Raw genomic sequence first — 17,122 nt, forward strand, 5'->3', positions numbered from 1 at the left:
ATACCTAAGTACGTGAAAGGTAATGTCCCCAATTCGCATCCAAACAATTGCCTATAAGCCTCTTGTTCCTCATTGGCTCTACCAAAACAGAACAACTCGCTTTTATGAAAGTTAATCTTCAATCCGGTCAATTGTTCAAATAAGCATAACACCAGCTTCATATTTCTCGCTTTTGCCAAGTCGTGCTCCATAAAGATGATCGTATCGTCAGCATACTGCAAGATGGACACACCTCCATCAACTAGATGAGGCACCAAGCCACCCACCTGATCGGCCTCCTTTGCCCTACCTATCAGAATTGCCAACATATCAACCACAATGTTGAACAGAATAGGAGACACTGGATCACCATGTCTCAGGCCCTTGTGTGTCTGGAAATAATGACCTATGTCATCATTACTTTAATTCCAACACTCCCTTTTGCGTGAAAGATTCTACCTGGCATCGTTGGGCTTCATCAAAACCCTTCATGCGTAAGGCCTGTTGAAGGAAAGGCCATTTGACTTTGTCGTACGCTTTTTTGAAATCCACCTTGAAAACAACTCCATCTAGTTTTTTCATGTGAATCTCATGGAGCGTTTCATGAAGGACCACAACCCCTTCTAGGATGTTCCTGTCCGGCATGAAAGCAATTTGGGTATGCTGCACCACAGAATGCGCAATCTAAGTGAGCCTATTAGTCCCGACCTTGGTAAATTTTTTGAAACTAACATTAAGAAGACAGATGGGCATGAATTGCTCAATTCTCACAACCTCTGTTTTCTTAGGAAGCAGGGTTATCGTTCCAAAATTCAATTGAAAAAGTTGAAGCTGTCCAGAGAATAAATCATTGAACAATGGCAACAAATCCCCCTTAATAATGTGCCAACACTTCTTATAGAACTTAGCCGGAAATCCATTCGGGCCGGGAGCCTTATTATTTTTCATCTGCGATATGGCCTCAAACACCTCTTTCTCAGAAAAAGGAGCAACCAAAATATCATTCTCAACAGCAGTAAGTTGAGGAACATCCTTAATCCTAGACTCATCCAGAGAAACACAGTTATCCTCTGGAGGCCCAAACAACTGCTTGTAATACTCGGTGATGTATAATTTTAGGTTCTCCTGTCCTAAAATCGTACCTTCATCTTGTTCAAGCTGAAAGATCCTCTTCTTTATGTGTTTGCCATTAGCGATCATGTGGAAGAATTGAGTGTTCGCGTCCCCCTGGACTACTCGTCGGACCTTGGCCCGCAGCACCCACTTTAATTCCTCTTCACGAAGAAGCTCTTTCAATCTCATCTCCGCGTCAAGCTTGGCATGAAGCTCCGAGGCCGGTAGAACCGTGGTTTCCGCTTTTACATCTAGGGACTGAATAAGGGTAAGGAGCCGTTCCTTTTCAACCTTATAAATTCCACTAAGATGCTTACCCATGTAGGAAACTTCTCAAGTGCCTGATCTTATTCTGCCAACGCTCAAGCGCAGTCCTACCTCCTGCATCCTTAGCCCATTCCCTGGCTACGAGATCAAAGAAGCGGTCTCGTTCAAACCAAGCAAGCTCGAACGAAAACGAGTTTTTGTTACCCAAGTGGGTGGCCTCACCAGAGTCTAGAAATAAAGGCGTGTGGTCAGAAATACCATGGGAAAGTGCTTGAACTGTTATGAAGGGAAACTTCTGTTCCCATTTGACGCTAGCTAGTACTCGATCCAACTTTTCAAACGTCGGATTCGGCAACGCGTTAGCCCAGGTGAACTTTCTTCCCGAAAGCTCTATCTCTCTCAGATCCAAGCTTTCATTGATAGTACTAAACATAAACGACCATCTCCTGTCAAAGTTATCATTGTTCTTCTCCTCACCCTTCTAATGATGTTGAAATCACCCCCACCAGGATTGGAAGCTGCTCAAAGCCGCAAATCCTAACCAGATCAGCCAAGAACTCAGGTTTGAGTTCATGCTGTGCGGCACCATATATCGCCACCAGAGCCCAATTAAACCCATCGGCCTTCGACCGCACCCGAAACTTAACTGCAAAATCTCCCTTCACCACACTTCGGACTTCGAGCGAATCGCATCTAACTCTGAGTAAGATCCCACCCGATCTTCCTCTTGGTGGCAGACAATGCCAGTCAAAATCAATACCTCCCGATAAAGTATTGAGAAATTGTGGTGAAAAATTATCTCTACCAGTTTCCGACAATGCGATAAAATCCAACATATGCTCGATAGATGCCTCTGCAAGAAACCTTCTTTTAGCCAAGTCTTTCAGACCTCTACTATTCCAAAAGATTCCTTTCATATTTCATCATGAATTTTTTTAGCCGGATGGATCCTAGCACTCCTACGCACTGCGGAAGCCGGGTAAATCTTCCGCTTCCACTTGCGCTTAGGAATGTTCTGACTCTTCAGCCGGTCCTCACAACCAGGCTTAGAAGATCTAACCACGACATTCTCAGATGTATCATCCTCCTCCTCAGACTCAGGTAGGGGTGGTATAAGATCCGCACACAAATTATCGAGCACCCCGACCCCCAAAGCATCAAAATATGAATCATTCATGTGTTTAACCGCAGCTAAGTTACGAATCATCTCTAAAGCCCGCTCTGCCTCTAAATCCAGGATATCATTAACGAAATTTGAAAATTCACTATCATTACTACCTAGTGAAACTCCTAATTGGTTTGCATTATTAATAATCTCATCATTAGAAAAATGCAAATGGAATTAGAGGTATTAACCGACATACCAGTAGTGACCTCAACATCATGAAGCTTGGCCACCCTCATGGTGCACCGCTGTTGTATGTCGTCAACCTCCGGATGATCCTGTAGGCGGCAGCTCAACCGTCGCCCCTCAGAGACTGGATCCGGAATCCCTCCAAACGCAATAACCTCCTCCCGAGTGACCCTGCTCGGGGTGGGGCCTCCTGCCTCACCCCAAGCACGCAGCCGGTCAGCCTCCATCAACGAACCAGCAGGAAGGCCCGAAAGTGGTGGGGCGCTCGATGGTGCCGCCGACGTCGGTCGCGCCCCGCGGCAAAGAGACGGCACCGCACCGGGGGAGGGGAGTGCATGGGCCACCTGCCCGAACTCCTCACCCAACTCGGCCCTCCGGCAAGAGGGGCTCGCCGGCGCGGCAGGAGGGGCGGCCACCCTAGGCGCATCAAGTGAAGAGGGCTCCGAGGCCACCTGCCCCAAGCCCCCTCCAGAAGGCGGAGCCGCCACCTGCAGCTCCAGCATCGCAAGAGGAGAAGAGGGTGCCAAGTCAGGTAACGTGCGCTCAAAAACCTCGTCAGACTCCACCCGATCACTCCAAAGCCTCGGAGGCGCAGAAGCAGGCTCGAAAGACCCAAATCTCAGAGAGGTCATAGGCACCGAGGAGGGTGGTACCGTCCCATCCCCGGGCGTTTGAGAAACGGCCCCCGGTCCATTGGACAACTCTCGTCCAGTATCATCAACCGGTGCCTCCTTAGCTCCCGAACTATCATCACCCTCATGCATATCAACATCAGTCCCGTTAGCCGCCTCGGCAAACAGACTCTCATCCTCAAACTCAATCACGAGGTTATAAATCTGGCCTCGATATGTCCACTTGACCACATCAGGTACGGACTCAATATCCAGAACACTCACCAGCAGTCGGGCTACCCCGTGAGCTCTAGTAAAAGCCATATCCACTCTCTCAGTTTTCCCCACCATAATGACCAAGCTAGCCACGACCCTAGCATCCTGCATCAGCTTTGAGGGAGCCCCGAAAAAACGCAGCCAAACCTGAGTAAGAGGCTTACCCTGGGGCTCGACCTTCTTCCACTCATGGAACTTGACGATACAATCTATACCCGACACTTTGCACATCCCAAAACTCAGAAGTCTCTGCAAATCCTCAACCGAAGGGAACTCAACCCTAAACAATTTTGACTCAAGACTAACGAGCTCCCACTGGAAGTCACCTGGAGCTAACTCCTTCAGCCTCTGCACAATCTGGGTCTTAGAGACCTCTCCTCTGGTAACTTTGACAACCCCAGTGGTCATACTCTGGGTCTCGTCAGGAACCTCCCTCTCATTAGGAGACTCAAAGAAAGTGAGCTCCGCACAATACACTCCATACATCATAAGAGACGGTACTGATCTCGCAAAATTGGACATTCCCCCGTATCATGTGCCGGCTTGCCACAAGTATCACAAAGTTCAGCCACGCACTCAGCAATAAAATGACCCTTCTCTCCACAACGATAGCACAACATTTTCTCCCTCTTGCGCGCCCACTTGGATGCCCTATCCGAATCAGCCCTGTCTACCGCCTCCACTGACGCTGACACCATGGTCTCATTCCTGGGTAGCTCAGCATTAGCGAGCGCCATCACCACATCCATAGCCTGATCGGACAACACCGGCAGCTCGGCAGTCCTGACGGTGGTCGTCTGCTCGACGACAACAGGCGGAGGAGGCTATCATGGACGGAACCGGCCACCTCGACCACCTCGACCACCACGATGACCGCGGAAACCACCCCGCTGTCGATAGCCTGGGCCAGACGCCCCCTCAACAAAACCACCCGGAGGACCGAGAAAAGGTCTCTTCGCCGAACCATCGCTCTGCCAAGCATATCCACGGCCACCACCCGTCGATGAGGAGCCACGGTGTTGACCATCCCCATATGCATTGTAACCATCATCTCCCCATTGACCCCTGGGCATTCTAGAAGCACCTTCAGCACCCGAGGTTTGAGGCGGTGGTGCCTGCGTCTGCACCGGCGCATCCCGATTCTGCATCAGCCTGGCGATGTAGTGAGGCGGAGGGGCCGCCTGAGGCTGCTGACCGGGCGTCACTCCCTGGTTCCCAGGCGTAGGCGGCCTAGGCGCCGTGCCACCACGGCCCGCGGCGGCAACCCCAGCCAGGCCAAGCGCCGACAGGCGAGGACCGTGAGTCGGCCCGCCTCGCCCGACCGCAGGCAACACCGACGAGCCCTGCGTCAGCGGCCGAGCACCGGGCAGCGAACCTCCACCGCGACCCGCCGCCGCATTGGCCACTCCACTGATCACCATAGTACCCCCTCCCACAGCAGTTTGCAACGGCAACACACCTCCGCGGCCAGAGCCTAGGGCCGGCAGCGGCGCAGCACCACGGCCGCTGCCAGCGCCCCGCGGCGGCGCTCCCCTGGCGCGGCCAGTCCCGGCTGACACGGCGGCTTTTTTCCCCGGCGGCAAAGCTGCACTGCGGCCCGCCATGGCCCCAAGTGGAGCGATACGCTAAGCGCGACCACTCCCAAAAGAGCGGAGCCGAGGTCTCCGTCGTTGGAAAACCCTAGGGTGCAATGCGGAGGACGGCGACGTCGAACGAACAGCGATGCATGCGACGTCCCCCACCAGATCGATCGGGACCGGACTTGCCTGGGCCACATACCTAGCAGTCCCTGGCCCAATGATACACTGCGGCCCAACATCCGAAACCAGCCCACTTCAGCCCAGGAGCGAGTTCAAACGCTCCTGGTGAGCTGCCTTGATCTGGATCACCGTGATCGCCAGCGTCGCCGCCGCGATCACCTCTGGCACCGATCTAGGCCATGCCCGACGTGTTTTCTTTCTTCACGTCACCGTAGTCCATGACTCCGGCCGAATCAGATCGATAAGTGTTAGGTTGGGTAAACTTACCTTAGGCAGGGGGCCCTTCCATGGCCCGATCGCCGTCGCCGCCGTTCTCCGATGAACCATACGACACGGCATCTCCTTCTTATCTCCCACGTGCAGCCGAACCCTAGCCGGATCATCGGGGGGCAAGATTTTGTCGATCGTCGTCGCCACTTCATCTTCATCGTATCCGGCATTGAAAAACTCGCATAGTTGATCGGAAGGCGTCGACAATGGCGGAGATGGCGGCGTCGTATCCGCCTCCTTGTCCCCATCGTCTTCGTCGGCGTCGGCGAGAGCCCAGAACCGGCCCCCCACCCGCCGTCGGTCGCCGGAGAATGGAGGCGGCGGCCCCGCGGTCACCACGCCGGTCGCCTCACGCATTCTTTTTTAATTGCCCTCCAACCTAAGCCATGTACACAGGATGGCATGGAAATAGAAGGCAACAGAAAGAAAGCTAGTAACAAATTCATCTTCAAACCTTCTGCAGTGATGTTCGCCTATAGAAACCTCCTTAATTCTAGCAGATTTGATTCCAAGGTCCTATCCTCTCAAGTCCTATATCACTCAGCGACCATGATTGCAAATCTCCATGTTCCAACCTTGGAATGGGTAAGCATAAGTGCGAGAGTATGAAATCCGGATGAAACAAGGGTGTCCTATAGGTGATAGCTCGTCCTGGCGAGGGCAGCATGGAGGCGAGATAACGAATAAGGTCTATTATTACAAAGATGTAATCATATATACCCCTTCCTTTCGATAGTAAGACCCCCTTGTATGTTTGGTTAAAATATGGTCATGAATTTAACTAATAAAATATGAATGATAAGCAACAAAAAGTATATGAATGGATAGTTCTTTCGAAACGAATAAAGTAGTATACTTTTTGACATTAATTTATATTTTACTAGTCAAAACCATGGTCAAAGTTTGGCCTGAAATACGTTCTCACAAAATGTATCATAACTTTACCATATAGATTATATTATCTCTTATGTCAAAATTACTTTCTGAAGGCAAATATAGCCTTAAAGGCCAGTTCTTTTGTAGCTTCTGGCAGCTTATTGTGAAAATAAGCCAGAAGCCCAAAAGAACTCGTTTGGGGGTCTTGGCTTAACTTATTTTCACAGCGTCCTCCTTCACAATGAAAATAAGCTGGGGGTGGAGCTCCTTCCCGCAGAAGCCCACTTAAGATGAAAGGGTATATTTTGTTGCCATTGTTGTTTGCACATTTTACAGAAGAAATGCCACCGCTCAGCCCCTGGCCAGTTTCCCTTGATCCCCCGAGAAAAACGATTCGCTCGTCCTCTCGCTCGCTCGTCTCACCGGGAGAGGCGCACCCAGCGACAGAGAAGCTAGGGTTCCTCCCAGGCCAGCCGCCGCCGCCGCGGCACCGTCGCTCTCCGTCGATCCAGCCCGTCCCTTCGGCGCCGCCAAGATGGACGGCGGGTAGGCCACCCTCCGCCGCTGTACCTTCCTCTCACGCCTCACTGGGCAACACACCTTCCCCATCTGCCTCCAGCCTTTCAAGTTGCTCCGGTCGATGCCCCACTCCGGCAGCCGCATCCAGCTCCACCTGTGGACCAGGGCGACCTCCATCTTATCCCCCCACCGGTTCCTTCTCAAACCTCCACTCCCACCCTCTCCTTCCTCCCATCCTCCCAGTCTTCTGTGACATGCTTCAATTTGGATGAGCCATTTCGTTCTCTTTCTAGTAATCATGGTCTGTTAGTGATTAGTGAGCCACCTGCAGATCTGTTAGTGATTTGGATGATATGATTCAGAAATTGATGCGAATTCCACCTGTGCCCAAGGGTATTATAGACTATTCACTGGAAGTATGAGAAAATAAGCCAAACGACGGAAGCTAAAAAGAACTGGATGGCTTATTCTCATGGGCTTATTTCTATGGCAGCTTCTCTGAGGCTTATTCCCATCGCAGCTTATGGATAAGCTGCACCTCAGAAGAACTGGCCCTAAGTCAACACTTGGCACCAAATGTATTGAGATCATTCCATAATGGATTGTTTAAATCTATTCTAGCATCTGGTTTCATCAACTCTTGGATAACTGCCATGAAAGGAGTTCAAAAACCATGTAAGACCTACAAGAAAGAAAACTAGAAAATAATTTATCCATGTGGCAAGTGTAGTGTTCTATTTTTGGTGTAATTATTTTGTCAGTCTTCTTAGGGAATTCGTTAGTCAAACATATGTACTCTCATGGTGTCATACACAATATTTTATTTTCCAGAGCGGTGCCTTGTTAGGAGAGTTCATTGTGGAATAGTTCAACACCTGTGATCTGACATAGATATCCATATACACTCATGCTTTTGTCATTCTGAGATTGATCTCCACCCACTTGCAAAGAGATGTCTAATTTCACTCACTACTTCACTAGAGTTTCAACAGTTCAAAAAGTGTATATGGAAATCAACCTCAGAATTCGCGGTGAAGCCAACAATGTTGTTTCTTTTTTCTTCACAAAACCAGTGTAAGGAATTCAGACTCTTATACTAGGGTGAGTGGAGAATATGAGAAAAGAGTACATCGTTACTGTTGGGCCTTCCTGGAATTTGCATTGCGACATATAATTATACATGATAAATTCTTTTGATGAAAAGAACTATAATAACTCAAAATTTGTATCGAGCCAATATAACCACAACGAGTACAGAGGCTAAAATTACAACAATAATTAACTCTCCATTGCTCGTTTCAACCAGTCAGGTGAAGCCATGTTGCTTTTAAATGTGCCTTTCTAGAATGAGTGTTCCCGATGTAATTGCCTCTCCTTTCTCCCTAATTATGGGCCATGTAGGTGGCTCCCTTTAGTTTTTTCCTGGCAAGATAGCATTTCCTCGGAACTTTTGTGGTTCATGTTCTCGCTCAATCTTCTAGAATTGTCAATCGTGCCGACTCATCGTGAAGTGATATTTACCTCAGAGGTTTGGATATCCATGGATACTACTCCATAGGTAGGATAGGAACCCATGAAAATTTTCGTGGGCGGGTAATGGGAATCCTCGTGGGTATCGGGTATGGATTCAATATTTCTCAACCTATGTAAAAACCTATACATTTCCATCTATAAACCCTACCCCCACCATCCGGATCTCTCTTCTTTTTGTTGTTGATGCATGCATATGATTGAAGCCTAACTCTAACGGGTCACATAGTCTTCGAGTTTTACCACATGAGCCTCCATGAACTCCCCCAAACATCACTGAGGATAATTGTAGAAATGTGGGTATCTTGTTCTGAAAGGTATACCATGGTCTTCAAGTTTCAGAAATGGCTTTAATAGTTCCAAACTATACGGCATACTCTTCACTTTCATCACTCCACCTTAATATATGGGGTCGCCTTAGTTAGGCAAGTACACGTGCAGTGATATAACCCTTTAGTGTTTATTTATAATTTGGTCTTACCAAACCCTTTTTTCACCGAACATGCATGAGCTTTGTCAATTTCATTAAGATAGGGGGAAATGGAAACATAGTAGAAAAAATATTTACGAAGAAGTGAAACCTAACAAAGCCACTACCTATTGACAATAGAAGCCAACTCGAACTTGTCTAGACCCTCCTTCACTAGATAAGCGACCTCGAGATCTTGAAGGGGCACATTATGGAAAATTCAGTGGTTCCGCTCCTTCCAAACATGCCATAAAAACATAGATGAGCACTTACCTAAAAAGTTTCCACGCATATGCTTCCAGTGACATGATGTGGATCTTCCACCAATCATCGAGGGAATAGTGGTAGTAATCGAGAACTAGCCCGCGACTATGCCAGACCCCACTAGTAAAATAACAACTGCATGCAAGATGCTCATTAGTCACAAACTCCATAAGACAAAGAAAACAAGCCCCTCATGCCACCAACCATGGAAAACAAGCTAGTTAGAAGTAAGCTTCTTATGATACAGAAGAAGCCACATAAACAACATGCACAAGATGCAATTTTGCCTACCATATTTTGTACGGCAAAAAGGGAATGGAAACACCCCAAAAACGCAGGCCTATATGTCGACCCAGTCGAATAAATGCCATTCGGAGAAACTATCCAAAAATAGGGTATTGGGTGACGGTGTCGTGGTGCACCGCTTGGAGAGCAATCCAAAGGGAGATAAACTCTCGAATCAAACCGGTAGTTGTGAAGGCCCTAAAGGAATGCATCCAACAATTATCAGCGAGGACACAATGGACATATTGTCACTTCCATCAAGTAGGGGCAAAAGGGATGGTGCTACCATATATTTCGGAGTATAGCAATCAAGTTAATGGTCAAACCAAAAACTAGTTTTAACACCATCTACCACCACAATCTTGGTGACCGCACGAAAATGAGCCATGCCAACATCATCACAGGGGAGGTCCAGGCCGTGCCATGGTCTGTCCGGTGATGTTGACTACAACCACTACCATGGGAGGTGAAGGGATCTCCCAAAGTGTTTCGAATCAAGTAAACCAAGGCGACCAATCTCTTTTGGCTTGGAAACAACACTATAGTTGACCGACAAGTGACCACTGACAACCTGGCCCTCATCGTCTCCTTTCCAAATGAAAGTTCATTGAAACCTATTAATCTATGGGTCTCCCACTTGGGCAGGGGGGAGATCGTCATATACTACTGTTCAATTTCGTTTAGCAAGAGCAACCCTTCCCATTCTAATGAAATGCTTCCCTCTCCAACCTTTGAGCCTTGAGGCCCATTTATTATTTCTTTGTTCAAAAGTTAAATAATCTCTTGTCTGAGAAACTCTCTGGCTCCAGATATTGGATGTGTGACGCAACAATTCTCAGAGTCTATAGAACATGCCTAATTTAGCTACCAAATTCCTTAACTTTGCCAGAAAAAACTACTGAGATGAACACTTGAACAAGAGGTTATTGGAATGCGCAAAAGAAACTTTGTATCCAAGGCTTGCTCAACAACTTAGTCTACATGCACAATTGATACAACTGTATATCAAAGAATTGATAAACAATTCTCAACATAGATGGAGAATGGGCAACTAATTGGGTTCTCATCCTTGGCACGTGAAAGTTTTTATCACAACATATTCATCACAATATCAAGCAAAATAATCAACATGGGTCACTTTATGTCAGGTCTTTCAGAGTATGATTCAAAATTGGCATTCACATTACCAACACTCGCACCTTGGAGAAACTGAAAAAATGACCCATGTTGATCACAAACTTACTCAGAGTAGTGCCTTGTTATCTTCCGTTTGGGACACTACATCTCTGACCTCTTTCTTGGTGAATATCTAAGGTCCTCATGCCTCTTCATCGAGTTACGAATGCAATCATCTTTTGTTGCAAGTTATTAGATCTAACAACGCATACACACAAGTACAAGGACCACCAGGGCCAAAACAAGACTAAATTGGCCAAAAAGAAACAAGATTGCATGAAGCCCCATGCGCGAGAACGTTCTTTTCCTCATAGAAATGGCCTCTTTCTCGTTGAATACCTCAGTAACTTGGGAGATATAGATAATCGCGCCATAACTCGGCGTGTGTGTTATTTGATACGTTTACCATTGGCAAGAAGATAAAATTTGGCAAATCCATAAATATGTTGTTTGCCCTCCAGAAGATGTCTTACTTCGGCCCGTTGATTCCATTTCATTGGCCCCCTCCACTTTTAAGAATTTAGTGATTTCAAATGACATGGCTTGTGCATAAGAGCGTACAACAATAATATTCACGGAGACATGGAGTACATGAGTTCGAGCTCACACGAGGTCGGATGAACAGTAAAATCCAGAAAAAATGGCAAAAAAAATCTCAGTTTTTGGGCAAGAAGCATTGATGTTTCTTCTACATGCGTTCAGATTTTCAGAATGAAATCACATCTGTGGAGGTATGGGAAAAAATCGATGCTCTAAAAAGATTTTTTTTGAAGCATCAATTTTGTTTTTTTGTCCACACTTCCACAAATGTGATTTCATTGTGAAATTTTGCATGGGTGTATAAAATAACTCAATGTTTATTGGTAAAAAAAATCATATTTTTTAATTTTATTTATTCCCTTCGATCTAAATTAATTATCGCAGCTTTAGTACAACTTTCGAAGGGAGTACTATTTTTGCAGAATTTACTGTTCATCCAAGCTCCTGTGAGCTCGAGCTCATCACTTTCGTGTTCACAAGACCCTATCCTATTCACAACACTTTGCTTTTTAAGCCTGCAAGGTGCTTAGAGGAGGTACTTAGTGAGATAAGCCAAACTTTTCTCGAGCACCAGTGCTTGGCTTTGTAGGAGGGGTGCCCAATTACACGTCTACTCTCTACAAATAAGCACTGATGCTTAAGAAAAAACCAGTTTATCTAAGCGCCACCTCTAAGCACCTTGCATTGTACCAGACCTTAGTTCTTAGTTTCGGAGCATATGACAAAACCAATTATATCTCTTCAGAATAGCTAAAAAACACATGACCATGTGGGCATACCCTCTTAATGTACACATCATAGGCACACACATATAGTAAGACACCAAACAAAAATTCACTGGAAAAAATCAGAAAGAATCAACGGATGAACAGAAACAAAATCGTCGGAAGCAAGCTCTCATGGATCTTCAATTTCTGCGTGGCTACAGATCCCTCCGGCCGCTCAGGCTGGCCTTGGACTGGGCGTACTCGGAGGAGGTGAACTCCTGGCTGCCGAACGCCATCCGCTGGAACTGCCTGATGTCCGCCGTGTTGGCGGCGTTGAACATCTGGCTCTTCCCGGGCTGCACGCCGTTGGTCAGGTCCACGTCGTTCAGGGTCAGGCTGTCCAGGATCCTAACGACCTGCAACACAGCCCACGACGAAGCAGTCAATAATGGCGAGACGTTGCCAGGTCCGATCGAAGGTTCTTCTTCCTCGCCGGCACGTACCTGCCCCATCTTGGGCCTCCTCGCGGCCGAGTGCCGGATACACGCCGCCGCCGCCTCGATGACGCGGAACATCTCGACGTCGTCGTAGTTGCCGTCGAGGCGAGGGTCCACCAGCTCCTCGAACTCCTGCTCGTCGATCGCGCGGTTCAGCAGCGGCCTCGACTGCCACGAGCAAGAGCAGCACGTTGTCAGTGACGGATACGGTGGTATTGTACTGCCGTTCTGCTGCTTCCGGTGATCTTTCTTACCCACTCCACGAGGCTCTCGTCGCCGAGGGGGCGGGACGAGTCGACGGGTTTCCGGCCGGTGATGAGCTCCAGGAGCACCACGCCGAAGGAGAACACGTCCGATTTCTCCGTCAGCTTCCCCGTCGACGCGTACTCCGGCGCCAAGTACCTGTTCGTTTTGAGTCACCACAGCACAAACACAGATTTTGACAAGTTTTCCTAATTTTCTGTCGACGTGTCGAGATGAATGACTCCTGCAAAGATGATTTATTTACCCGAATGTGCCCATCACGCGCGTGGAGACGTGCGTCACGTCGTTCTCCGCGAGCCTGGCGAGCCCGAAATCCGCGACCTGGATTACGATGAACACGACATTCAGGAGGTTTCGTCAGTAACTTAACATACCATCTCGACAACGACATCCATTTATTCAGAAAGTGCAGAACCTGAGCTTCGAAGTTGTCGTCGAGAAGGATGTTGGATGACTTGATGTCCCTGTGGATGATCCTTGGATGACCTATATACAACACAAAAGAGCATACAAAATCAGCTGAAAATTCAGAACGAATAGACGCAGAAATAGCAACCAAATTAATCCCATCCAAATCTTACAATCCTCGTGCAGGTAGGCCAACCCGCGCGCCGATCCCGCCGCGATCTTCACCCTCGTCGGCCAGTCCATCACCGGCCTCCCCCTCCCTGCAAGCAAAGCAATTTAGACACACCGGTGAGCCATGGCCGTTCAAGAAGTTAATTTTAGCAAGTGAAATGGAGGTGGTGGTGCTGTGCGTCCGCCGAGGCAGAGACGGTCCTACCGTGGAGGTTGTGGTGCATGGTGTCGTTGGCGACGAAGTCGTAGACGAGGAGGCGGTGGTCCTCGGAGATGCAGTAGCCGACGAGGGAGACGAGGTGGCGGTGGTGGACGCGGCTGATGATCTCCACCTCCGCCTGGAACTCGCGCTCGCCCTGCCCGCCGCCGCCCTTGAGCTGCTTCACGGCCACCTCCCTGCCGTCGCCGAGCGTGCCCTTGAACACGCACCCGAACCCGCCCTCCCCGAGCAGCTTGTCGCGCGAGAACCCGCCGGTGATCTCGTACAGCTCGTCGAACGAGAACGACTTGCTGTTGCCCACGCTGAGGTCGCCCGACGTCGCCACGCTCCGAGCCGGCCCCTGGCTCCCCATCGTGCTGCTGTAGTTCGCCGACGCGAACTGCGGCGGCGGCGGCTGCTGCTGGTACTGGTACTGTTGCTGCTGCTGTTGGTTCCCGTACGACTGGCTCATCATCGCCGACATTCCCGGCTGGCTGAAGTTCCCCGACCCCGGAGCCGACGGCACCCGCAGGAACGGCGCCTCGCCGGACATGTGCTGCGGCGTGTACGGCGGCGCGGCGAAGCCCGGGTAGTACTGGTCCGAGTACTTCCGCTTCCGTCGCTTCGTCAGGCAGACGAACACGCCCGCGAAACAGAGGAAGGCGATCACGGCCACGACTGCCACGCCCGCCGTGGCGCCGGAGCTCATGCCGCCACCGGTGCTTGGCGGTGCCGGTGCCGTCACGCTTCTATCAGCCGTGGGCGGTGTTACCGCTGAAGCAGGAGGTGAGTGCGCCGTGGCAGATGAGCTCGTCCGCGCCGACGGAGGCGGCGCATAATCCACGGCGGATTGCTTCGGTGGCGGCGTGGCGTCCACCACCGGAGACGCTGTTGGCTCCTCGGCGGCAGGCGGAGGTGACGCTTTGGAAGAAGGCGGCTTGGCCTGCGATTGCGATGGTGGCGGCGCCTGAGTGGGAGAAGTTGGCGGCGCGGCCGCGTTATCCGGTGGGGGCGGGGCATTATCAGGTGGAGGCGGTGCGGCCGTGTCTGCAGGAGGCGGGGCAGCAGAGACCGGGGAGGGTGGCGGGGGAGGCAATGCATCAGGTGGAGGCGGCGGGGATGCCACCGGCGGAGGAGGCGGCAATGCCTCCGGCGGAGGGGGAGAAGACGCCGCGGGCGAAGGAGGCGGCGCGAGTGGCTGTGATGGCGGGGGCGAAGACGGAGACGGCGGTGGGTCCGAGGGAGCTGATGGGGAAGGCGGCGGTGGAGAAGAGGAGGACGAGGGAGAAGGAGGAGGGTCGGAAGAGGAGTCGGGAGTAGGAGGCGGCGGCGAATCGTCGGTCGAGGAGGGCGGTGGCGTGATGGTGCCTGTCACGGTGTCTACTGCATCGGCGGCCTCGTCGGCCGCTTCGGCGGCACCGCCACCGGGACCGCGACCACCGCCTTTTGCTTGGAGCAGAGTTCTCATTGTGTGCAGCGCTGTAAAAAGGAGGGAAACGGTCAGAAGTTCAGAACAAATGCACTATTCTCATCAAATAAAAATATAGACAACGTTCATCACAAACAAAAACATTAATTCAGGGGTTATAACTTATAACTGGTCTTGTCTCAAAAAGAAAAGGAAAAGGGTCTGAAGCCACATCATGCCAAATTGCTGAAGCCTGATGCTATAACAGGGTGTTTGTGCAGCATTTTCTCTTGATCAAGAGTTGAAGACACATAATTACAGCAAGGGTTAATTTTAAAATGACGGTGGAAAATCCCCGTTTAAGATGCGCTCTTCGCTGGAGAACTTATAAAAATAAATAGAAACGGGAGAAGAACATCGTGTACTATATTTAGATCATGGGCCTCCATCATATTCATAATATCCCACCGACAAAATCCAAAATGGTTGACTTGAGTGCAGGATTTCAGCAAAAAGATGATCCACCTCCGACACATGTTCTGCTAGCTTGCAACAACCAACTGGGAACTAGTACAAGATTCTTCCAGCACGATCGTTAAGAGAACCAACTAATTACTTGGAAACTTCCGTTTGGTTCACAACATGCGTACCATACCATGCATGTACGGAGAGCATATGCTAAAGAGAATACTACCAACAAAGAACAAAATAATCCCCAGGAAAAGAAATAATACCACTAGTACCATAAAAGGGCCTTCTAATATTCTTGAATTAGGCATCATCTACTAGCTCAAGAGTCATCGATTCACAAGAATGAGAAGGAAGAAGATGATGATAGCAATCCACGGACCGTACCTTGGGATCAGAAGAAGATCAGCCACCGCCACCTGAACCACGAATCAGAGCAAGACCCGAACCGATCGGGCGAGCAATGCAGCCTCAGCTCTCATGCTGCTGCATTGGGGATCGGCAAGAAGAGACGCAGCCGTGGAGGAAGAGGGAGAAATGAAATGGCGGGGCACACATTGCCGTCTGTCTCCCCTTGATCGTCTCTTTTGCTGTTGGGGCTGCAAAGAACGTGGCAGCGACGACTCTCTGGAATGGAATCGCTGTGCTGGAACACGTCCGACGACCAAAGTTTACATGTAGTAGTATGTGGACATGCATATAATAATAGTTCTGGCTTGGTTAAACTATGCATGGGAGAGGAGAGGAGGAGAGGGAGAAGCGAGCAGGCAGTAGTCGCGGCCCTGCCATTGTCGACTCCTGCAGACGGTCGGTGGAACTTCAACTGAACTAACTACGGGAGGGGAGGGCTATTATTGGTGGCGCATCCTGCATCAGTTCGTCTACTACTGCTCTCGCACACCGGGCAGACGAAATCGGTCCTGATAACGCCGAGAGGCGCGCCATATTAACGCCGGGCTGGAAAAATTACATTTTTTGCACGCCCAGCCGTTCCGGGCACTACATCGGGGCCCAAAAAACGCGCGCGGGGCATAAGTGATTCAGCGCGGGGCGAAACGGCATCACGCGCCGCTTATTTCATGTGCCCGCTCCCGCACGCTGCACACTCGAGCGCCCGCGCCGCACTGCCGCCACCCTCCTCTGCCGCGTCGCTTTCGCCCCGCACTGCGCCGTCGCTGGCGAATTCGACTGTTTTTTTTTTCGAAAAGGGGTTTTACCCCAGCCTCTGCATCAGAAAGATGCATACGGCCGCCCAGACATCCTCCTCACCCCTTCCTACACCCGCGGCCTCCTCCTTCGCCGCCGACGCAAACCCTAGCGCAGGGAGCTTTGACTTCGCCTCCGCCGGTGCTCCTTCAAGCAACGGTCTCGCGTGTGACATTTTCATCGCACCACGGATGACCTCGGCAGGTGGCGGCGCACCGGCGCCTGCCGTGAAGCCATGTGCCCCCCTCTCGAAGCTCCCAAATGTGGCGGCGACGAAGGCGGGCAAGGTGTCCGGAAAGAAGAACAAGGCGGTGGACGGCTCCTCTAGGCGGTCGAAGAAGAAATTTGCAGGGCGTGCGCCGGATGCGACGGTGACCGAAGCGCCGGCGAGCTCTCTTGTTGCGCCTGCGGCCAATGCGGACAAGGTGTTCGATGAAGTGCCCACAAGGTATGATTCCACGCATTTCGTTTTTTTTTCATGAATGGATAGCTTATTTGTTTTGTT

The 17,122-nt window shown here is 50.2% G+C and overlaps 1 protein-coding gene across 1 annotated transcript; it reads right to left on the minus strand.

Moving 5' to 3' along the window:
* Positions 1-12,008: 12,008 nt before the first annotated feature.
* On the minus strand, positions 12,009-16,150 carry LOC119335650 (proline-rich receptor-like protein kinase PERK8). Its single transcript, XM_037607754.1, has 8 exons — positions 15,799-16,150; positions 13,542-15,014; positions 13,339-13,425; positions 13,173-13,243; positions 13,002-13,078; positions 12,748-12,895; positions 12,500-12,661; positions 12,009-12,412 (listed from the first exon to the last, which is right to left on the minus strand). Exons 2-8 carry the CDS (start codon positions 15,001-15,003, stop codon positions 12,212-12,214), a joined length of 2,208 nt encoding a protein of 735 aa, XP_037463651.1. The 5' UTR covers positions 15,004-15,014; positions 15,799-16,150; the 3' UTR covers positions 12,009-12,211.
* Between the last annotated feature and the right edge of the window lie 972 nt (positions 16,151-17,122).

This window comes from Triticum dicoccoides, chromosome 7B, assembly GCF_002162155.2.
Source record: "Triticum dicoccoides isolate Atlit2015 ecotype Zavitan chromosome 7B, WEW_v2.0, whole genome shotgun sequence".
NCBI lineage: Eukaryota > Viridiplantae > Streptophyta > Magnoliopsida > Poales > Poaceae > Triticum > Triticum dicoccoides.

What these genes read in the sequence shown, in the direction of transcription:
- LOC119335650 (XM_037607754.1), bottom strand. Translation starts at nt 15,003, where the DNA reads ATGAGAACTCTGCTCCAAGCAAAAGGCGGTGGTCGCGGTCCCGGTGGC. An exon ending in CATGCACCACAACCTCCACG is followed by an intron (nt 13,426 to 13,541) that starts GTAGGACCGTCT and finishes CTTTGCTTGCAG; the next exon opens with GGAGGGGGAGGCCGGTGATG. An exon ending in ACGACAACTTCGAAGCTCAG is followed by an intron (nt 13,079 to 13,172) that starts GTTCTGCACTTT and finishes ATCGTAATCCAG; the next exon opens with GTCGCGGATTTCGGGCTCGC.